The following is a 23,730-nucleotide window of genomic DNA, read 5'->3' as shown; positions in this document are numbered from 1 at the left end:
AGATCACAACTTCTACAGAGGACAGCTTGCGTACTTACCAGATTAGTGGTCGGAGTCACCAGTGTTGTGTTATCAGATGTTTGGCTGAGTGTGTGTGTTCTGTTAGCCTGCCATCCCAGCTCTGCGCAAGCAGCTGGCACAGCAGACCTCAAGCTAACTGCCTAATGACCACAAAATCCATTAAGGTACGAAGGCACCTAGCCTTATTATCGATGAAGCACGGTCCTAGTATCTCGCAGACTCTACTGGACCACTAATGCATGTATGCTCGTAACAATTGACCCAGCACAGTCAGTGGCGGGACTTTCCACTGCCCCCTAGGCAGGACAAAGACACTTCCTCTGAGATACATTTTTATACACCAATACGAACAAGTTCCATATTGCTTCTGACATTAAAAGGGTGCCACCCTCTGACGTATGAGGGGCCTTGTACATGTTGGTTTCATCAAAACATCCCTATTCATTATGTCGTCATCCTGGCCTTATCTTTAGGATGGATCAGTGTGTTTCTCCTAGCTTTGGGGAATGTGCTGGTATCGAGGTGTTCTGGTACCACCTTTCTAGAATGTGTTTGCATGCATGGTCGCTGCCTACTACTTCTTAGGTATGTGGGTTTCTGTAAGATCAGCCCTGTTCTTGCCAGATTCTGTGAGCAGGGCCTGCCTCTTGCTCTCAATTTAACATTGCTTTGTATCAGCCAAGTTCTGACTACTTTAGACCAAGCCTCATACCGGGCCTCTGATATATGGGCTTATGATTCAGGCTCTCTTCTTCCTACAACAGAGAGGGGGCACTGGGCCAAACCTGAGTGGGCAGAGCACCAGTTCCTGAACCAGACCAGCTGGAGCTTCGCTGCCCACATCCAGGTGTCTGACAGGGAGCTGCAATCAGCGCCCACACAGGGGAACCAGCTGGGAGAGGGACAGGGATGATTCTGGGGGCGGAGGGGAGTCAGATATGAGGGGGTTTGCCTAGAGCCCAGGGTTAATTTGGACCTACAACTAACCGGAAAAACCCAGTGGCAAAGCTCTGACAGCTCCCATGACCTGAATGAGGGGAGCAAAGCTGGTAGCTCCAGCCCAGGGCTGGTAGCCCATCAGTTTGGTGTGGACACAAGAGACCAGCTCTGACGAACTACTCCCTGTGCCAGTCTGTTACCAGAGCGAATCACACACAGAATGTCGCCAGCTCCCCATCACCCCTGGAATCTCTGGAACAACCCGAGTCTCCCTAGAAACCCCCCTTCTCCCCTCTCCCCAGGATCTGCATGCCTCCTTTCTGTTCCCATTGATCCTCTGGCTTCTATGCAGGATGTCTACATAGGGCTGAGAAAAGCTGCCTGTGCCCAGTGGAGGTGGGACCCCAGAAGGAAGGGTCTGGGGCAGGGTGGCTGCAGCGTGATGGGTTTATCACTAGGACCCAGGAGCTGAAGGATGCTTTGGAGCTCACATATGCCATGGAGTTGCCTGACCCCATAGGGTGATCAGACAGCAAGTGTGAAAAATCAGGACGGGGTTGAGGGGTAATAAGAGCCTATATAAGAAAAAGACCCCAAAATCAGGACTGTCCCTATAAAATCAGGACATCTGGTCACCCTATGACCCCATGACCCAGCAAATACTTTTCTGGTATAAAGGGTGGGAGTATAAAAAGGGGGGGAAAGGGCTCTGGCCACCTCCCCTCCCCCATCTCTACTCACAACAGCAAGATCTCTTGAAAGACAATAGGAGCATTATTGAGCAGGGGGGAGTGGTTCTAGCTGAAAGGCTTTCCAGTGAGCATGGATTGCTGAAAGCTCTTAGCTGGGAGAAATCCTTTTGCTTCTAAGGGGGCATCTACATGGCAAACCTAAGTCGACCTATATTAGGTTGACTTACAGCCACCTCAATAATTACTACAGTAGCCGATGTCCACACTACCCTCCTTGGGTCGCTGGGGCGTGTCCTGCCCAGGAGCGCTTCCATCGACCTAAGAGAGGCAGTGTGGGGAGCTGAAAGCCCAGTCTGTCATCTCCAGTGGCAGTTCCCTCCCAGGAGCCTGACTGCCCCACAAGTTCTGGGTGGATTACCCTCCCCACACTCCTTGTTCCCCCTAAAGAACAGGGGAAGCCACTTGGGGCTTCTCACCCCCACATTTCCTGCCGGGATTGGGGGAAAGCCACCTGGGGCTTCTCCCCCTTCCCCACACTGCTCCCCTCCCAGTTTGACACCAGACCATTGATAACTACTCAGAGTATGGTCTTTCAACCAGTTGTGCACCCACCTTATAGTAATTTCATCTAGATGAAGGAATTCCTCCCTGCTGGTCAGATCTTAGTCTAACCCAGCTGCCCCCTAGTTACTTCCCCCACAGTCGAAAAGCAGAAGTTGTCCCCGACATGTTCCCAGCACTTAGTGCACATTGGGTGCTACTCGAGTGGCCACGTGCCCGGTTTTCGACCGGAAAGTCTAGTGAAAAAGGGGACCTGACAGTGTCTGCTCAGATCTACTGACTGGACACCCAAAGTTCAGTTACTGCAGGGGGAGAGCCAAAGAGGCACTGGGTCTTCACCCACACCAGCCCCTACTCAGTCGGGGCTGCCTCCTACCTGCATTGGGCAGCTGCAGCTCCCAATCCTGGCTCCACAGGCAAGTTACTCCTGACCCGGGAAGGAACAAGGGGGTGGGAGAGGGAAGAGGAGTGGATGGGGGTGGAACCTTCGGGGGAAGAGGTGGGGCAGGGGTGGGATCTCAGGGGAAAGCGATGGGGCAGGGGAGGTTCTGGCACTCCTGCTGGAGTGTCTGGTTTTTAAAAATTACCAAGTTGGGAACCCATGTAGCTAGCTGAGACTCTGTGAAAAATATGAACAAACATACAAATATCACTTTCACAGTGGTAGACTTACTAGCTAGCAATAAATATATTACAATGATTTTGATGTGTATCTGGGTAAGGGGACTGTTGGCCCTTTACTGAAACTTAGTGGAGTTTTTTGGTTGGCCCTCTCCCAGTACCAAAAGCCAGGGGAAGGGCCAATGAGAAACCAAGGCCCTGAGACTGACAGTCCCCAGGGCCAATGGGGAGAGGTTAACGCTCTAAGTCAGCCTCATTGACAAGACAGGCAGGCCAATGAGGGAGTCAGGAGCCCGTCCTCTGTGTGAGCTGGAGCTGCCTGCCAGAGAAGGGCAGAGCTAAGGGGAGAGCAGCAGCCTGAGCTGGGCTGGAGGCAGAGCAGCAGTAGCCAGAAGCAGAGAGGCGCAGCCCAGGGAGCTGGGCTGGAGGCAGAGCAGCAGCAGTGCTGAGGCAGAGGGGAGCTGGGGCTGGAGCAGTCCAGAGCCGGGAGCTGTGAGCAGCTGGGGAGAGCAAGGGGGACTCTGGGCAGAAGGCCCGGTGCAGGGAGACGCCCCCAGCCAAGGGTGCTGGCAGGCCAAACTTGGAGGGGGAGCATAACTCCGACAGGAGAGGACTCATGCTGGGAAGAAGGGTCCTGCCACCTAGAGCCTGAGGGCGTGTGGCCACCGTCAGTGCACGTGTCTGACCTGCAGCATCCCTGCAGCACAGCCAGGGCCTGGGCAGGAGGCCTGGGACATGCTAGGAACAGACTGAACTGCTCTGGCTTTCCAGAGATGCTGTTTGTGGTTCATCCCACAGAGCGGGGTGACGTGTTTTCCTTTCACTGTTCCCATTTTTTCCTCTTTTTTTTTTTTTAATCACTTGCTGTTTAAAAAATTGTATTTGTTCTGAACTCTATGCAATGGTCAGAGAAAAGGTCAGGGAAGCATCCAGAGGGGAAAGAGCACCCCGGAGTGGGCCCATCCTCACCCCTGTCCTGAGTGGTCACAACAAGATTGGGAGTCGAGCCCCTCAGGAATCCTGGGCCCAGCCTAGGTGGGGTTACGAGGGTTCTGCCACACAGGAGAGTGGAAGGGGAGTCCTCAAGATGAGGCAGGATCTGGGTGAAGGGAGTGGGAATAAGGACTCAGATCCTTCTGCTATTCGATTCCACCCGGGGGGTGTATAAGCCAGGAAAATTCCTCACAATAGCAGGACTATTTCTCTGCTTACCTTAATTATTTTAGGAAAAAGTGTCAGAGCCGCCACCAGCAAGAGTTCCTGGCCGCATACTGAAGCCACCAAACATTTGGTTGTGAGAAGCCCTGGGCTAGATGATCGTGATGGTCCCTTCTGACCTTAAAGTCTATGAGTCTAACACAAGCCGGACACAGAGATGCTGCAGCGCGATGAGTTGATCGGTAGGACCCAGGAGCAGCTGGGAGGCGGCTCTGGGGGGAGCGATCGCTGGGCTCAGGCCCGGCAGCAGGAAGTGACTCGCAGCCGCTGCGGTGACTCTGGCTCCAGGCTCCAGGCGAGATCCCCGAGCCCCGGCGGCTGGTGCTGGGAGCCCGGAGCCCTGGCTGCAGCCGGGAGAGGGGAATCTCCAGCAGGGCCCTTCCCGCTGCTCCCCAGGAGCCTCTCCCAGGGCAGAGCCCCCAGCCCGGCCAGGCCCCTTCCCGGCCCGGCCCCTGCCCCAGGGGGCCCCGCTCGGAGGGAAGGTGAGAGACACCCGCCCCCCCCCGTCACCCCCGGGCTGCAGGGGGAGGTTTGGCCCCAGGCTGCTCCCAGCGGAGCTGGCTGCGATTCCCTGCCCGGGGCCCAGGAAAGCTGCCGCCAATTCCCTCTGTGTGCGGGGCGGGGGGAGCCAGCCCGGGCTGTGCTGGGGCTGGGACTGGGACAGCCACACGTGGGGGGACTGAGGGGGGTGGGAGCCGGGGTGCAGGGGGTAGAAGACCCCCAGATGGGGTGAGCCAACTGCAGTGGTTGCAAAAATAAGGGGGGTGGGGGCATAGGGGCTTTTCTTCCCCTCTTTGGCGGGATTTCAGCTCCCATTTCCCAGGGCCGTGTCCTTAAAGGCCCAGTGCATCGCAGAGCCTGGACAGGGACCCTCTCCTGTATAAGATGCTACTGAGCTGCTAAAAGAGACTCGATCCAGCGAAATATTTACAGACGCCCCCCCCCCCAACCCAACAACTATCATTGTCACACTTACTTACTTTTAGTGTTTAAAAGAATCTAGTTCACAGTTTCTATGTCTGTAAAGCCGCCCAGCGCTTCATAAATGTGTCTTAGCCAGGGTGCCTGTTCCCCTGCATTAGACTCCTTTTGGAATCCAGTCTGTGCAGTTTCACGCCTTTAAATTAGTTCCTTTTAAAAATATTATTTATATTACTCTGAGCTCTTCATCCTAAACTTCATTAACATTGTGCAGAGGGATATCATTGTGCCATGGAATTCATATTTCTTAGTAGCAAATAATCATGGGAAATATTAACAGTTGCTAGTAGCTTGACAATCACATCTCAGGGTGACGCTGTAACATTTCCTATTTCTATTGCACTATTGTAATTTGAGTTCAGTGCTGATTGATTTCATGGGCTGGTCTCAAAACTCCTTCAGTTTGCTTTGATGCACCAATGGGGCTTGCCTTAGCCAATTACTTTGTCTCTGTGTCCAGCACACTAGTGCTTTATCCCATGTCCCATTTGTGTGTAGAACTTGGTTCCCAAATACTCACTAATGGCCAGAAGTTTCAAGGTTGAAGGCACCTAGATACTTTGTAATATGCCACTAGTGGCCAAAATCCTTTTAAAAATCTGTCCCTAAGGGCCTTAGAGTGTCTTGTATAAAATGGTTATCAAAAGGAAATTTCTATGGTATTATTTACTAAGCACAGGTATACAACCCCAAGATCGATTGTCAACCCCAAGAACTCAAACCCCATGAGTTATGCACCCAAAAGTCTAGAATTTAAATACAGAAATCAAGACATTTTGTTTTTCTTTTATTATCTTGTTGTGTCTGAGCCTTTGGGGTGTACTAGCTTCATGCTTTTACAGCTACCCCTTCCAAAGGATCCATATATCTAGAATGGCCGTACAATCCTGTAACATTCAATGCCATTTTGCACTTCCGGGAACATGTGATATCCCCACCACCACTTGTAACTGAAAATTGATTTTAAAACCTTATGTGTGTGAGTAACCCCCCATCCTGCACACATAGAAGTGCACATCTTACTCTTCTGGGATTTCATTTATTGCATACATCAATGTTGATTTTTCTACTGCATTGTTTGTACTTCTAATGGCCTATTTAAAGTTCACAGCCTTTTAAGGATGCTACATTTTTTGTTCTGATACATTTCAGGGATGTTCTTCATTATGACAAATGTACTGATTTGTGCGGCCAAAGTCATTTTTTAAAATGAACTGTTCTGTTTCTCCTTTGCATTGATCAGGCAGGAGGACGCAGTGCTGACCTCACCTAGTTTACCTTTTGGTGAAACTAAAGTGCTTTGCCTCTTTTATGTTTTCACACTGGGATAGCGAATGCACATTAGTTACCCCCTGGTATAAACACCCATTGTCTTATAAACACAGACTATACTGCTGACTGGGATGTTAAATGACCCATTATTGTTCATGGGCTGAAAACTCTGATACTGATTGTGTGCCTGTTACTACTGCTCCTTTGCCAGGTGTTGCATTTGAATGTCTGCACCAATTTGTGGGGGCATCATGGAAAACAAGTTGAAGCATTTGAAACTAAAGGAACTAGCAGGGGATTCCACTTCCCCCCTCCCCCACACAATTTCTCTTATTTCTGTCCCTTTACTCATTGAGGGCTTGTCTGCAGGGTCTGACACTAAAGGTGTGAAGTTAATGCACCTAAGAGCTGGTATACACTATGGGGGGATCGATCTAAGTTACGCAACTTCAGTGACATGAATAACGTAGCTGTAGTCGATGTACTTAAATCTACTTTCTGTGGTGTCTTCAATGTGGTGTGTTGACAGGAGACGCTCTGCCGTCGATTCCCCTTGCGCGTCTCGTTGAGGTGGAGTACCGGAGTCGATTTATCACGTCTACACTAGACACGATAAATCAATCCCCACTGGATCGATTGCTGGCTGTCGATCCGGCCAGTAGTGTAGACAAGCCCTTAGTTCAAGCGCTTTAAACCCCTGTCTGGATGCTCTCATTCAGAAGTCAGGTGGCCTTAATTTTGACAGTGGCAGTCAGGGCAACCACAGACAAGTTCAGGAGACCTCCGCCCCAATACTATTAATTATCAGGCCTTTGATCTCTTCCTGAAAAATTTTAAAGTTTTGTATAGTCCAGGTGTAACCCACATTAGCTTTTTGAAGTCCAAAGAGAAGGATTGAAGTAGTTAGGCACTCATCTCCCCTTCCCTGAGTGTTGTCCTGGATAGAAACACCATTATGATTGTTCAAAGGTCTCAGTTTTGGCCTGACAAAATGTCAATAAATAGGTTAAGATTGAAATTTAAGGTGATCTCACTTGTTCTCTGTCTCCTGCACTAGTCAGGACATCATTGATGAGCAGCAGAATGAAGGCAAGATAGTTTCATGGTAAATCCTGCTGTATAGTGATTCCCTTTATAAGCAACATAGACAAAGTGGGAGCACTATTGTCCCATGAGAATGAACCGATCTACATTTTTCATCCTTTAAACTGTAAAGACTCTTCTTTGATCTCAGGCTCTCCCTGCTCGCTAAATGTTAGCTAAACTTTATCTCTTACTAACTAGAACTGTCAGGAAAATGTAACTTGTCTGTTACCCCTGTCTTACATTTGGATGGTCATATCGGTGAGTCTCTGACTTTGATAGTCACAAAGGTGTGAGGACACACCCTGACAGGCATAGTAAAAGTATTTTCAGCTCACATAAAACATTATGATGTTGTGTCTCAGCGTATGTGCAAAATGCAAGGCTGATCTCCTGGCTCAAAAGTATCCAGGGATAGGGTGGGGCAGTTACTAGACATGCTCTGTATTTGTTACCAAAGCTGTATAGGATGGTTTCATTGGAGACAAGCCACCTGGCAGGCGGCTCCTTCTTTACTCACCTGATAGCTGAGGCAGTCAGAGCTTGGACGGGAGATCTGTGTTTGTCAGCCCTGTTTCACAGAATCCCAGTCTTGGTGCTCTGGGACTGCTCTGAATGAAGCCAGGCCGGACTCTAGCGCAGTGCACCTCCCCTCGGGCACACTCTCAGCAGGGCAAGAAGCCTCCTCAGCTTCAGCACCTCCTGGGTCTGACATTGGAGCGTGTAGCACCCCTGTTCACACCGTGAGCTCCCCGCAGGGAGTCCATCTAACTGGAACACTTAGGGAAGCCTGACACCATGTCCCTTAAAGGGCCATACACCCCAGCTCCACAGTCAGCAGTGACTCTCAGCCAGCTTGGAAAACAGACGGGTTTGTTAATCGTTGGGAACACAGCATAGAACAGAGCTTGTAGCACAGAAATCAGGAGCCTTCAGCAAAGTCTATCTTGGGGGAGATCCAGAGTCCGGAGCCCTGGGCTCTCCCCGCTGAGTCCCAAACCAGGAAACTGACCCGCTTCCAGCCACCCAGCCTCAATCACGCCCAGCTGCCCTACTCCGTGATTTGTCTCTTTCCTGGGCAAACAGGTCACCTGGCCTCCCCCTCTCTCTTTGTTCTACAACACCTTTGCCTGGCTCCTTGCCGAGGATGGACTCTGGCCATCACTTGCCAGGATACAGAGTGTTCAGCCATTTTCTGTGCCCAGGCATCCAGTCTGCAGTCACCCCTGCCCTCTAGGGGTCTTCACAATGATTACGCACCCTTGGCCCACCACCTCAACACTTGAGTAACACATTGGGGAAACTGAGGCACACACAGTATTCGGAAAAAAACATTAAGAAAATTCCCACTTTGTCACACCCTGGGATATCTGTGGGCTGCTCAGCACAAGAGCATGCTTCTGGCTGCTGTGTGGGAAAGGTTTGCTGACAACGCTGAGAACTGTTTTGAAAGGAAGGAGACCCTGACGTTCTTCACATCTGATGAACCCAGGTGCTTCTGCTACACATGGCCACATTACAGAGACAGGGCTAGATTCACAATGGCACACAGGCATCCAAACCCCAGGCTAAACACATATATCTGGGATTTGGAGCCTAAATCCCAGTTTAGGCTCCACTGAGAGATACAAAACTCATGACGAAACCCCAGGTGCCAAAACTCAGCAGCAGCTATATTTTCAGAGTAAAAATTCCCTGAGGGACATTAGTGTCTGCCTCTGAGTATGCGCCCTGCTGCCTTCTCCGGGGCATCTGGACCTAGATATCGGTAACAGCTACCACTAGGAAATTGTGCTGGCAGCTGTTTGTGCTGTAACGCCAGCAGGAAAACCCGAAGATGGGGCAGACATAAGAGGTTTTGCCTACAGCTCAGTGATATGTTAACAGGGTGTCAAGGCTGCATCCCCACTCTGAACTTTAGGGTACAAATGTGGGGGCCTGCATGAAAACTTCTAAGCTTAACTACCAGCTTAGCTCTGGTCCGCTGCCACCACTCCCAAAGTGCTAATTCCCTTCCCTGGGTAGCCTTGAGAGACCCTTCACCAATTCCCTGGTGGATCAAGATCCAACCCCCTTGGATCTTAAAACAAGGAGAAATTAACCATCCTCCTCCTTTCTCCCACCAACTCCTGGTGGATCAAGATCCAACCCCCTTGGATCTAAAAACAAGGAGAAATTAACCATCCCCCTCCCTTCTCCCACCAACTCCAAGGAAAATCAATCAGGTTCTTAAAAAGAAGGCTTTTAATTAAAGAAAAAGGTAAAAATCATCTCTGTAAAATCAGGATGGAAATAACTTTACAGGATAATCAAACTTAAAGAGCCCAGAGGACCTCTAGCCTTAGGTTCAAAGTTACAGCAAACAGAGATAAACACTCTAGCAAAAAGGTACATTTACAAGTTGAGAAAACAGATAAAAACTAACACGCCTTGCCTGGCTGTTTACTTACAAGTTTGAAATATGAGAGACTTGTTCAGAAAGATTTGGAGAGCCTGGATTGATGTCTGGTCCCTCTCAGTCCCAAGAGCGAACAACCACCAAAACAAAGAGCACAAACAAAAGCCTTCCCCCCACCAAGATTTGAAAGTATCTTGTCCCCTTATTGGTCCTTTGGGTCAGTTGTCAGCCAGGTTACCTGAGCTTCTTAACCCTTTACAGGGAAAAGGATTTAGGAGTCTCTGGCCAGGAGGGATTTTATAGTATTGTACACAGGAGGGCTGTTACCCTTCCCTCTATAGTTATGACACAGGGCCTGACAAATAACCTCAGTGGCCTAGCAGGGACAACTCCATGAGCAGAACCCTGTCTGGGGCAGACATAAAGGGGTTTTGTCTAGAGCCCAGTGACAGGCTAATCTGGCCCTGTGAATCACCATAGGAGACTTGGTGGCAAAGCACTGGCAAGTGACACCTCCATGATCCGAGTTAAGGGAGCAGACCTTGTAGACCAGGCCCAAGGCTGGTAGCCAGCGAGCAATAGCCAAATTGCTGGTTGATCCAATCTCTTACCAGAGCAAATCACACACAGCATCACTGTCGCCGTGAAATGTGTCTCCTGATGTTCTGGGCAGCCTCTCTAGGACCAGGACTCCCTCACCCTAGAATCCCTGTTGATACTGGGGACTCTGAACAATCGTGGGTCTCCATAGAAATGCCCCTTCTCCCCACTCCCTGGGATCAGGATGTCTCCTTTCATTGTCCCATTGACTCAGTGACATTTATGGATGATGCCCCCGTAGAGCCGTGGCCTGGGGATGTGGAGGCTCTGAAGGGCAGGGAGATTTCAGTGGGATGGGTTTATTGGTAGGGCCCAGAAGGATCTGGAGTGGTGTGTCTTAGAGGTGAGTTCTTCTTCCAGGTCTTTTCTTCTTCTTCTTTTGTTCTTTCTGCTGGTCTCCTTCTTGGACCACAGTTTGTATAGTGAAACTTGAGTCCTGCTTAACTATACCTTAACCAATCATTTTACTAAAATTTTACTAGCCAATCCTAACATGTTGTACCAAAATTCTCTAACCAATCATACCCCACCCCCTTAATTAATTTACACCTACCAAAATCAATTATGTAACAAACAGAAACAATCAAAGAATCAGACAGAGGTCATCCACCCAAATAGTAGAGAAGTTGGGACCATAAAGACAAAACAATAAAGAAATGAGGATTTCACAACCACAACTATTGGTAAGTGGTTTCTTGACGGACAGAATGCTGTCCAACTAAGTTTTCTTTCACCATCTTAAGATCTGTTTCTTTATCTGGTGATAGTGGGGGCTATTGGGACAGGGTCTACTTTTTAACAGCCTGATGTTACATTGGTTTAATGTAATTTAGATGGAATGTGAGGACGTGACTTTCTGCTTCTTAGCTCATGGCTGCAGACAAAGGCCTTAGGCCTCACAGTATGGCTATAGGAAAAGGCCTTATCCTTAGTGGAGTCCCTCATTCCCAGCAACAGGAAGGGAATCACACTCGATGCAGTAACTGGGCATTGCAGTGCGTAATCCCCATTCACAGCAAAATCCTGGAGCCCTGGCTGCACACAGGAGAGGTGTATAGTGTAAGGCACAGGCAGTAACATTCCTGCTGTGCCCCTGGAGCCTCTCCCAGGGCAGAGCCCCCGCCTGGCCAGGCCCCTTCCCGGGCCCCAGCCCCTACTCCCAGGGATGGTTCCACTTGGAGGGAAGGTAAGAGAGACCCACCCATTCCCCACCACCCCTGGAAGTGATGCCCTTTGGTCACCCATGGGGTAGGAGAGCATGAGGCACTGCCCCACCCAACAGCCAGTGGGAACATTTTTCCAGGAACTGGTCAAACAAGCATTGGGGGTGAGCAGGGGACTAACTCCTCAGGGCTCAGAAACGACAAGGCAAATATCCACAGGCACCCCCTGCCCCTCCCAGGCAGACACCCCCTGCTCTTATTATTTGATTTAAACATTAAAAAAGACACACTCATGATTTTGGGGTCAGTCTCCTGAGTGTTTTGGGCTGCCCAGGGCCCTGGTCTGATATATGTGCAGGATTCAGATCTCAGCCACACTGGTGACAGACCAGAGTCACTGCTGGGTATGGCAGGGGGTGAGTGTGGATGGGCCAATGAGATCAGCCTCTGCCTGCGGTTACCAGCTTTGCCCGTTACTTTGGGGTACACTCATTTATTAGGGTTACTCTTCTGGGGCGGGGGGGGGTTCTCTACTTCTATCAATGTACTGCTTGTGTCACTTGTGTTCTCATACAGCGCTCTACTTCTCCCTGCTGCAATTCCCCTCCCAATGGAGCTATCCTGCAGGACCTAGGTTCCCCAGGGCTGGGTTCCTCCAGCCCCAGAATCAGATGAGCGCACACACACACACACACACACACACACACATATACATATTAACAGAGCACGTCTGACAGGATCTGGTTAATCAGCACTCCCAAGCTGACCCCTTATGTGTCCCTGGAATCAGCAGGCTGGGTTGAGCAGCACCTCCAATCTCCCACCCTCATATGCCCCAGGTTCAGCACGTCCCTGTCTCCACTTTCACGTTACAGTCGTTTTGGTAGTAACCCACTTGATGAGCAAACCCCACAGGATTTTTGGGTGCTGCAGGGATCTTTAGTTTAGGTACGAGGAGGAGCGTTGCTGCAGAGCAAATGGGGTAGCCAAAAACACCCACGGGAAGTTGGGGGGGGAGGGGAGAGGGAAGCAACCAGCTTAACCATGAAAGTTATTTATTGCCAGGTAATAACCATAGGGGAGCCAAACAAAACAGTTATAATATTAAATCTAACTTAAATTTGATTATAAAAGTCAGGTTGAGAAAACTATAACTGATCACACAAGTCATGGTAAGAAGGCTATACCGAGAGAGAGAGAGAGAGAGAGCTGGGTTCTCACCACTCCATGATGCTTGCATCGATCGGGGATCCCAGGTGATGGTGTTAGCTGAGGGTCTGGAGTGCTGGAGACAGGCAGAGCCCCCAGCACGATCAGTCAGGAGAAGATGAAGTCCCAATGGAACTGATGCAAATTTTGGATCCAGGCATCAGAGCACTTACTTGAGCGTGGGTAGGGGGTTTTGTAGGGAAACAACAATGGTTCAAGGGAGATCACTAGATTTGTTTATGTGTAAACTGATGGCTCAAGGGCGTATACCAAAATTGTTTTGTTCAAGCTAGACAATAGGAACTCACCATTCCTGGTTATGGGTGGTGTTCCTTCCAGGGAGCTCACAATGCAATTAGGCAGCGTCAGTATTTTGGATACCAATAAAGGATTTATTAAAGCTAATGTTAAAAAAAATTACATAACACACAGGTTAAGAATAGAGTGTGTGTACATCTGGGTATAGTGCTTAGATTATCCACACATACAAAGTTCATTTTAAAAGTCAAAGATAATGAAGTACATAATTAGCAATAACTCAAATTTAGGGGAATAAATTTAACCAAACTGTTTAAATATTAGAATCCAAACACTGGTTACATCACTCATGAAAAGTTATACAGAGAGTTGTTTGTCGAAAGCAAATATATCAATGTGTGTAAATTGTCTCTCAGTAATTGAGAATTTGCAGGCTTGGATTCATTAACATCTGGAGCAGAGATTCCCCCATGCTGCATTGCTTCCCTGTTTTTCTGGTCCCAGAGTTCAGTGCAGTTCTTGCCTTGGAATCTCTGGTCTCCAGTCTGTATGCTAGTGGAGGTGCCGCCCTGTCCCATCTTCTATGCAAATGAGGCTACGGGAGTTGCCTTAATCCTGTCACCCTTGTCTGGACGGGTTTAGGTTCGTCTCCCATGTCCTTTTCATTGCTTCCTTATCTGTCTTTCTTCTGACTTGGTTCAAGCAGAGGCTGGGGGGGGTCCTTGATTAGTCAGACAGGATGGATACTGTGCCCTGGTTAGGTAACACTGCCAGTCCCTGGGGGCTAGGGGCAGAGTCCAGGGCAACTCGTTAATCGGGTGTTGCCACCAGAGGGCTCTGGTTATTGCTAAGGGAGAGGAGGCGGTTGGTGTGTGTCTCTCTCTGCTCAGGATATTAGAGTTCTGGAGTTGAGCTCCCTGGGTCCGAAGCTGCTGCCTCCTGTATTTTGACTTGGGAGCCCAAACCTAGAAGCAGAGGAGAGACCTTTGTTAAATCCCCTCTGTGCCCAGCCCAGGTGGGAATTTGCTGCGGTGGCTGGAACCAGCCCCTGGGGCAGCGCTGGGTTCTGCCCACACCAGCCCCTGAGCCGCAGCCTGCAGGTGATGGAGAGACCTGGGGGTAAAGGGCTGGGACTGGGCAGGAAAGTGACTCTGCACAAAGGGCCCATTTCAGGGACTGGCTGGTGAGTTTGGCCTACATGGGGAGGGGTTTCCCTGTGTGTCTGCGAGTCCCAGAGCTCCTGCCCCCATGGACACAGCCAGGTTCAAACCCCTGTTAGCAGTGGCAGTGACTGAGCTGCCTAATGAGAGCAAAGGCCCAGGGCAATAGTGCAGTCGCTGGTTCTCCTAAGGGAAAAAGATAAAAAGGGAGAGAGGAGAGACTGGAAGGGGAAACCAGGAACAACAAAGGGGAGGGAGGCTCCCAGATCCCAGACCTGCCCGGATCCATTCCCTGCATCCCCCTGGGAACAAGGGGAGGAGCTGAGAGAGGAAAAGCCAGTTCCTGACTCGGCTGAACACTGCACTACTTGGGGGGGAAGGGGAGAGTTAGAGGGGTGACACGACAATGTCAGGGGCAATCCCCCAAGGTGGCTCCTTTGGTTCTGCTCTTTTTCCAGCATTGGTTTCAGAGACTCTCTTATGGGGAGAGTTTAAAAGTGCCCCGTGGGGTTTAGTTACGCTGGGAGGGCCCTGGCCTGGGTGTTAATGAACTAACTGGGTTTCTTTCCAGTGTGGAAGAGTCCAGAGCGTCTGTCTGCAGGGAGAGAGCCTGGGGGGAATCGGGCTGTGACATGCACTCAAGCTCCTTCTGAAACCTTCCCAATCGCCCTGACAGGCTGAGGAATCACATCCAGATTTCACTCAAGATCGTCCCGTCTTCCAGGGGACAGGGAAGGGAAATGGCTGTGATGGAGTCAGCTCAGGTAGGGGATTTTCAGGGAGCTGTTGGACAGGGGGAGGGAGAGGCAGGGAGGAGACAGGGTGTGATAAACCTGCTGATTTTCTGAGTAGGATGGGGCATACCACCATTTGTCAAAGAGGTCATAACCCTCCTGGGCAGTGCTGGGAACATTTTCCAGACTCCCAGTGCTGGAGCCTGAACCCAGTGGCCAGAGGCTGCTGTGAAATACGAAGGAAAGCTTTTGGGATTCCTGTCCCTTCCCTGGCTCAGTGCTCTGCTCTCTGTATCCGCCTGTGGCTGGCAAGTGTGCGGTAATTGGTAAATGAGAGGACCCTGCCCTGCTCCATCTGCTTTTGGGGGGACAAGGAAGTCTCACCTTCTCCCCGCCTCATGAAGACTCCTGGTGCTCTGAGCAGGGTGGGGGTGGGATTCTGTTACTAGGGTCCTCCCAGAGCTTCTAAGAAGTTTTTTTCTTTCTTCCTCTCCTGTGACTAGTGGGTTTGTGGCTGTGGCAGCAGGGGCTGAGTGGGGGTCTCTTGTTGTTTCAGTTGCCGGTGACCTTCGAGGAGGTGGCTGTGTATTTCACCCAGGGGCAGGGAGCTCTGCTGGACCCCAGTCAGAGAGCCCTCTACAGGGACGTCATGCAGGAGAACTATGAGATGGTGACCTCGCTGGGTAAGGGATTCCTGTCCCCTCTGTTATTAGAAGCCATGAGGTCTTCATTTCTGACTCTGCTCAGGTTCTCCCCTGGTCAGTTAGATTGGAGGGGAATGGGTTCCATAATGCGCAGCTGCCACATGAGAGAGACTTTCATTGGGACACAGGTGTCAAAAGCTAATGGACATGCGAAACCATGCCCACCCCTCCAGCATTTTGGGGGGGGCAGAAGTCATTCATTGTCCTGTCTGTATTGTTTCTTACTGACGCCCAAAATCCCTCTTCATTTCCCTTCTTGGGAATAGCTCCAGCCGTGGGGAAGACTCTGGACTCTGCAGATTTAGAAATAGGAAATGGTCTAACTCCAGAGCTGTGTGCGCATCAGCAAGGCCCAACAGCACATAGATCCTGGGAACTCCTTGTGAGGGCGTAGCAATTCCCCCCACCTCCCCAGACGTCTGCTTCTCCCAAGAGGGCTCAGTGATCATGTTCCCGTGCTGTTGGATTCCATGTTCCCCCAGCAGGTCATGGGGAGAGGTACCACTCACAGAATGCCCTTTGTGACAGACACTCTTCCAATCCTCCATGCGCCCTGACCTTGTCTCTTTTCACTCCCTGTGCAGGATTTCCCATTCCCAAACCTGAACTGATCTCCCACCTGGAACGAGGGGAAGAACTGTGGGTCCCGGATCTCCAGGTCTGTGAGGAAAGAGAGATCCTGAGAGGCAGTCGCACAGGTGAGGACTGAAACAGAAACCATCTGGTGAATGAAGGAAAAAGTTGAGAATTCCAAAAATATGCTGTGAGTAAGAGCCCTTAGTTCTTCCTCACCTCAGCCAGGGCTGTAGTCAACAGATACCATTCACGGCTTTCCACGCGTCCTGTTAGCTGCAGGAGTTTCCTTCCCAACTTTCCATCCCTGGGAGTGTTTGGGTGGGATCTGGAGGCAAAATCCAGTTGCTCAGTCTTCACAATGTTAGCATATTGGGTTTTCCCTTGGTGCTATTCCTCTTTCTCCCCAGCACAGTGACTCCTCTGTTGTCCCACAAACTTATACAGAATCGTTTTAGGGGTTAAGACAAAGATGCCACATTTATTATGATAACAATTTGATTTATGACCGATAACTAATATTTTAATTCTTATACACACACATTATACCTAATACCTATACACACACACACATACACACACACATTTACACACACACATTTATCAGATGTTCTGCAGCTGCTGCATAGTTACCAGTCCTGCTTGAGTCTGTGGCTTGAGTTTGCAGCTTGGGTTCGTAGCTTGTGGCGGCTAACTGGCCAGGAAAGCCGGGCACAAGGACGAGCTGGGTCTCTGTTGGGCATGCACCGATACCCTTCCATGTTGGCAGCAGAATGTTACCCTCCTTCAAAGTTTTCCATCTCACCCATCCTTTTTGTAGGCTTTAGTTTGAATCCAGAGTCTATAGGTCTTGTTGAGTCACGCTGCCTCTGGGTTTGGTGATTGATCACCCGTCAATTGCAGACATGACTTTCAGCCTGGGACCTGGCTTTGATCTTCCTTCTATTGTACCTTTTCTTTTTAGGGTGGATTTTTCTTACTTTGTTAGGGCTCTTATCTGCATCTTCAGCCATTGGTGTTTGAACTCTAATCAGGACAGGCTGGGGCTGGAGGTTGATTCCATCATCCATACATACCTCATTCACACATCTAAACTAAACTAATAAGATTACAGCAGGGTTTGCAAAAATGAAGGTTGCAGCAAGCCCTTACGAAATGAAGTAAGCTTTTTAAAATGGGGTTTGAATTACAATATGGCAAACAGTGAACAGAAGTTACAATATAGACAAGTATAACAAATGGTGAACAGAAGTTACAATACTGAAACAGTGCAAGTCTCAGTGATTTAAGCAGGAATTGGATTAATAGTAAAACTTACAAAGGCAGCTGACTGAACTGCTATGGCTCTTAACAAGTATCTGAACTGTTAATTAGCCAGTTATTGGGGTAACCAGTTTTATGAATGAAAATTGTTTCATTCATAAAACTTTATTTATAAAGTTACATTAATAAAGTGAACAATTAAAAACAATTTCATTTATCAGTCCTACACCTGTCTGGATTGTCTCTATCTCCCAACAGGTGATGAGACAGTGGATAAAAAGAAGGATGGGAATCATCATGAGGAAGTTCCTGGGCAAATGGAACCACAGGGGACCTTTGTGGGAAGAGCTGATGGGAGTTTATCCCAATGCTTGGAAGAGGGAGAAGCCTGGGGAAATTGGCACAAGTCAGAGAGGCGACTGAAAAACCACTCAAGGAAGAAAGTGGATGAATCTATTATATGTGGGGGAGGAGACAAGGATCCCACAGCCCAGCAGACCAATCCTAAGGAAGAGAAACCCTATCAGTGCCTCGAATGTGGAAAAGGGTACATTTTCAGATCGCCGCTTGTGACACATCAGACAATCCATACTGGAGGGAAACCCCTTCAATGCTTGGCCCATGGGGAAAGCTTCAATAACTGCTCAGATCTTAATAACCATGGGAAAAGCCACATGGGAGAGAAAACCTATCAATGCCTCGAGTGTGGAAACTGTTTGAATTGGAAGTCAGCATTAATTACACATCAGAGAATCCAGACAGGAGAGAGACCCCATAAGTGCTTAGACTGTGGAAAAAGTTTCATACGGAGGTCACACCTTGTTAAACATCAGGCATTCCATAAAGGAGAGAGACCCCACAAGTGCTTGGACTGTGGGAAAAGTTTCATACAGAGGTCAGACCTTACTAAACATCAGGCTATCCACACAGGAGAGAGACCACATAAGTGCTTGGACTGTGGGAAAAGTTTCATACAGAGGTCAAACCTTATTAAACATAAAGCAATCCACACAGGAGAGAGACCCCACAAGTGCTTGGACTGTGGGAAGAGTTTCATACAGAGGTCATACCTTGTTAAACATCAAGCAATCCACACAGGAGAGAGACCACATAAGTGTTTGAACTGTGGAAAAAATTTCATACGGAGGTCACACCTTGTTAAACATCAGGCAATCCACACAGGAGAGAGACCCCACAAGTGCTTGGAATGTGGGAAAAGTTTCAAACAGAGGTCACACCTTATTAAACATCAGGCAATCCACACAGGAGAGAGACCACATAAGTGCTTAGACTGTGGGAAAAGTTTCAGGAACAGATCAGCCCTTTCTAAACATCAGGCAATCCACACAGGAGAGAGACCCCACAAGTGCTTGGATTGTGGGAAAAGTTTCATACAGAGGTCAGACCTTATTAGACATCAGGCAATCCACACAGGAGAGAGACCCCATAAGTGCATGGACTGTGGGAAAAGTTTCATACAGAGGTCAAACCTCATTAAACATAAAGCAATCCACACAGGAGAAAGACCCCACAAGTGCTTGGACTGTGGGAAAAGTTTCATACAGAGGTCAAACCTTGTTAAACATCAAGCAATCCACACAGGAGAGAGACCACATAAGTGTTTGAACTATGGGAAAACTTTCATAACCAGATCAGCCCGTATTAAACATCAGGCAATCCACACAGGAGAGAGACCCCACAAGTGCTTAGTGTGTGGAAAAAATTTCATGCGGCGGTCACACCTTGTCAAACATCAGGCAATCCACACAGGAGAGAGATCCCACAAGTGCTTGGACTGTGGGAAAAGTTTCATACAGAGGTCAAACCTTGTTAAACATCAAGCAATCCACACAGGAGAGAGACCACATAAGTGTTTGAACTGTGGAAAAAATTTCATATGGAGGTCAGACCTTGTTAAACATCAGGCAATCCACACAGGAGAGAGACCCCACAAGTGCTTAGCCTGTGGAAAAAATTTCATACGGAGGTCACACCTTGTTAAACATCAGGCAATACACACAGGAGAGAGATCCCACAAGTGCTTGGACTGTGGGAAAAGTTTCATACAGAGGTCAAACCTTGTTAAACATCAGGCAATCCACACAGGAGAAAGACCACATAAGTGTTTGAACTGTGGAAAAAATTTCATACGGAGGTCAGACCTTGTTAAACATCAGGCAATCCACACAGGAGAGAGACCCCACAAGTGCTTGGATTGTGGGAAAAGTTTCATACAGAGGTCACACCTTATTAAACATAAAGCAATCCACACAGGAGAGAGACCCCACAAGTGCTTGGACTGTGGGAAAAGTTTCATACAGAGGTCACACCTTATTAAACATCAAGCAATCCACACAGGAGCTAAACTTCTGTGACACTGGGAGAGAAAGGGTTAAGCAACTTGCATGTAATAGACCCAGTTCAACATTCAGAGATATGTTAAAAAGTGTGTCCATGTTATATAAGCTTGAGCTTTGAAATGTAAACTTATGTTAAAGACCTGGAAGAAGATGGTAACTGTAGTAGTCTATAAAAAGCAACGAAGAATCTGTGGCAACTTATAGACTAACAGAAGTATTGGAGCATAAGCTTTTGTGGGTGAATACCCACTTTGTCAGATGCATGTGGTGGAAATTTCCAGAGGCAGGTAGAAATATGCAGGCAAGAATCAGTCTAGAGATAACGAGGTTAGTTCAATCAGGGAGGATGAGGCCATCTTCTAGCAGTTGAGGTGTGAACACCAAGGGAGGAGAAACTGCTTTTGTAGTTGCCTAGCCATTCACAGTCTTTGTTTAATCCTGAACTCATTAATGTCATTTGCAAATTAACTGAAGTTCAGCAGTTTCTCTTTGGAGTCTGGTCCTGAAGTTTTTTTGCTGCAGGATCCCCTTTAAATTTGCTATTGTGTGTCCAGGGAGGTTGAAATGTTCTCCTACAGGTTTTTGTATATTGCCATTCCTAATATCTGACTTGTGTCCATCTATTCTTTTATGTAGGGATTATCCAGTTTGGCCGATGTACATAGCAGGGGGGCATTGCTGGCACAAGATGGTGTATGTTACATTGGTGCATGTACAAGTGAATGAACCGGTGATGTTGTGGCTGATCTGGTTAGGTCCTGTGATGGTATCGCTGGTAGAAATATGTGGGGAGAGTTGGCATTGAGGTTTGTTGCATGGATTGGTTCCTGAGTTAGAGTTACCATAGTGCGGTGTGTGGTTGCTGGTGAGAATATGCTTAAGGTTGGCGGTTTGTCTGTGGGCGAGGACTAGCCTGTCTCCCAAGGCCTGTGAAAGTGAGGGATCTTTGTCCAGGATGAGTTGTAGATGATGATGCATTGGAGAGGTTTTAGCTGAGGATTGTAGGTGATGGCCAGTGGAGTTCTGTTGGTTTCTTTCTTGGGCTTGTCTTGCAGCAGGAGGCTTCTGGGTACATGTCTGGCTCTGTTGATTTGTTTCCTTATTTCCTCGTACGGGTATCCTAGTTTTGAGAATGCTTGGTGAAGATCTTGTAGGAGTTGGTCTGTGTCTGAGGGGTTGGAGCAAATGCGGTTATAGCTCAGAGCTTGGCTGTAGACGATGGATCATGTGGTGTGTCCGGGATGAAAGGTGGAGGCATGAAGGTAGGCATAGCGGTTGGTGGGGTGGGATGGTGTTAACGTGAGTGTCACTTATTTGTACCGTGGTGTCTAGGAAGTGGATCTGCCTTGTAGATTGGTCCAGGCTGAGGTTGATGGTGGGGTGGAAACTGTTGAAATCATGCTCCAATACTTCTGTTAGTCTTTAAGGTGCCACAGGACTCTTCGTCACATTTTACAGATCCAGACTAACACGGTTACCCCTCTGATACTTGTAGTAGTCTATATTTGCCTTTATCTTGTTAGAGGTTAACAATGGAACCAAACAGTTCCTGTCTAGGGCTGTATTCTGTTAATTCAGAGATCAAAAGGGAATAATAACATTTAGATGAAACTTGGGTGTAATAATGTCATTGCATGTCTCTTTAAAGTTTGTGGTAAACTGTCTATGAACTTCTTTATGGATAATTACCTTATGTTAATCCATGTGGTTAATTACTGGTGATGTTTAGGAAATAGAAGGTTACTTCAAAAGCCTAGTGAACAATAGTTCTCCCAAGGACTGCCTGCTGATGAGAAGCTGCAAAAATCTGTATAAAAACTCTTGGGACCTGATCCTTTTCTCTCCAATCTTGTTAAGCTTTATTCAGAGGAAGTTTGAGTCATAAGATGGAGATCTCCAGTCCCATCTGGACTGCCCTGATATGGAACATTTTTACATGGACTATAACCTCATGAAAGGATTCTGAAAAGGACTCTTTACAATTCTTAAGCACTATCTCTACAGTGAAACTGACCTAAGGACTCTATTCATGTCTGTATGTATAATCTTTTAACCAATACTCTCACTCTCTTTTTTTTCTTTTAATAAATCTTAGTTTAGTTAATAAGAATTGGCTGTAAACGTGTATTTGGGTAAGAACTGAAGCATTCATTAACTTGGTGAGTAATTCAGCAAACAGCAGAGGCTAACAGCGGGAGTTTGCCTGGGATCTGTCAGAGAGGAGGTACGCTAAGTGCTGCATCAGGGGGGCTGTGCTGGTGAGTATCTGAGTGTCTGTTGCAGGGGACAGTTTGTCAGTTTGACCATGTGCTTGAGTGTTTGATTGTTTGTTTGAACAGTGTGAATTGGAAGTGCTTTGTTCCGTGTCGGCGTGACTGTTATAAAAAGGCAGTCAGCAGCGAACCAGCTGAGCGGCGAACAGCGGAGGCTAGCAGAGGGAGTTTGCCTGGGAGTTCACCTCGGGAGAGCCCACTGAGGCTTGCATCTTGCGGGCTTCTGTGAATTGCTGCAAGAGCTGAGGAAGCTCTTAGAAGGAAGCAATTATGGAAGGTGAGCGTTCAGTTGTTTTAACCTGCACAAGTTGTGCCATGTTTGTCTTTCTTCCACAGGACAGAAGTGACAAAGTGCAAGCTGGTCTCCATATTGGAAGAGAAGGTTCGAGGTCTGGAGAAGCAAGTATCAACCGTGCGTTGCCTACGAGAAAATGAAGATTTCCTGGACAGACGTCAGGATATGCTTGTACGGGCACAACGTTCTGAAGATTCGGAGCAGGCTGCCCAGAGGGGACAGAGGGATGGTGAAGAAATTTGGCAGCATGTTACCTCCAGAAGAAGAAAGAGGAGCGTCCATGTACCAGCAATGGAGATACAGGTGAACAACTGTTTTCATGTTCTCTCCACAGGTACTAATGGACTAGATGATACCTCTGAGGAAAGGGAGCAGAAGGAGGCTCCACCGATTGGAAGGCATGAGATGCACTGTCCTAGGGATTGGGGTTCCAAAACCACCTCTGGAAGCAGAGAAAAGAACTGACAGAAGGGAACTGCAATGCATGACGGTTCGTTAGCAAGAGTCAGGCTTCGTTAGCAAGACTCAGGCTTCGTTAGCAAGAGTCAAGCTAACTGTAACCCTGATAACCCTGATAACGCGAGATTTATAGAAGCGAGGAATGTGTAAGGCGGGTGAGGAAGAACTATGTAATAAGTCATTATGACCTGGTATGTATAGATAAGGTGTAGGAGACCTTGTGTAGATAAGGTATAGAAAATATTGTATGTTGGCAGGAGTCAAAACAATTGAGAAATGAGATATCAAAGAGACAAAATGCAGCTGTCTGTCCCTCATTATTTCTGTGAATGAAAGGTATAAATGCTTGCTGTAATTAGTTACCAGAGAGAGATCTGCTTAGCTCTCTCCTCTGCACAATTGTGAGAGTTAATAAAGCTTCTGACTTGCTGTACCTAAACAAAAGAGTGAGAACTCAGTTTTTCTCCGACACACCGCTCCCAAGAGAAGGAAAAGGGTGGTGGTGGTCGGGGACTCCCTCCTCTGGGGGACTGAGTCATCTATCTGCTGCCCCAACCGAGAAAACCGAGAGGCCTGCTGCTTGCCATGAGCCTGGATTCACGATGTGATGGAGAGACTGCCGAGACTCATCAAGCCCTTGGATCGCTACCCCTTCCTGCTTCTCCACGTGGGCAGCAATGATACTGACAAGAATGACCTTGAGCAGATCACTGCAGACTACGTGGCTCTGGGAAGAAAGATAAAGGAGTTTGAGGCGCAAGTGGTGTTCTCGTCCATCCTCCCTGTGCAGGGAAAAGGTCTGGGTCGAATTGTGGAATTGTGAAAGTCAACGAATGGCTACGCAGGTGGTGTCGGAGAGAAGGCTTTGAATTCTTCGACCATGGGATGGTGTT

General features: G+C 48.3%; 1 protein-coding gene across 8 annotated transcripts; it reads left to right on the top strand.

Moving 5' to 3' along the window:
- The first annotated feature begins 4,268 nt into the window (after positions 1-4,268).
- Positions 4,269-23,281, top strand: LOC122172716 (zinc finger protein 850-like). 8 transcript variants are annotated; one of them, XM_065564862.1, is made up of 5 exons: positions 4,269-4,534; positions 14,853-14,940; positions 15,467-15,593; positions 16,199-16,312; positions 17,709-23,281. In XM_065564862.1, the coding sequence occupies exons 2-5, from the start codon at positions 14,917-14,919 to the stop codon at positions 19,823-19,825; spliced, it is 2,382 nt and encodes a 793-aa protein (XP_065420934.1). In that variant the 5' UTR covers positions 4,269-4,534; positions 14,853-14,916; the 3' UTR covers positions 19,826-23,281. The 8 variants fall into 8 exon arrangements, 6 of the variants coding, with proteins under 6 accessions (XP_065420934.1, XP_065420931.1, XP_065420935.1 ...); XM_065564859.1 differs by having other exon boundaries at positions 14,748-14,940; XR_010592073.1 differs by lacking the exon at positions 4,269-4,534 and having other exon boundaries at positions 4,729-14,940; positions 17,709-21,845; positions 22,420-23,281.
- The last annotated feature ends 449 nt before the right edge of the window (positions 23,282-23,730 follow it).

Source organism: Chrysemys picta, chromosome 12 (assembly GCF_011386835.1).
Source record: "Chrysemys picta bellii isolate R12L10 chromosome 12, ASM1138683v2, whole genome shotgun sequence".
NCBI lineage: Eukaryota > Metazoa > Chordata > Testudines > Emydidae > Chrysemys > Chrysemys picta.
This window is presented reverse-complemented; position numbering and strand designations above follow the sequence as displayed.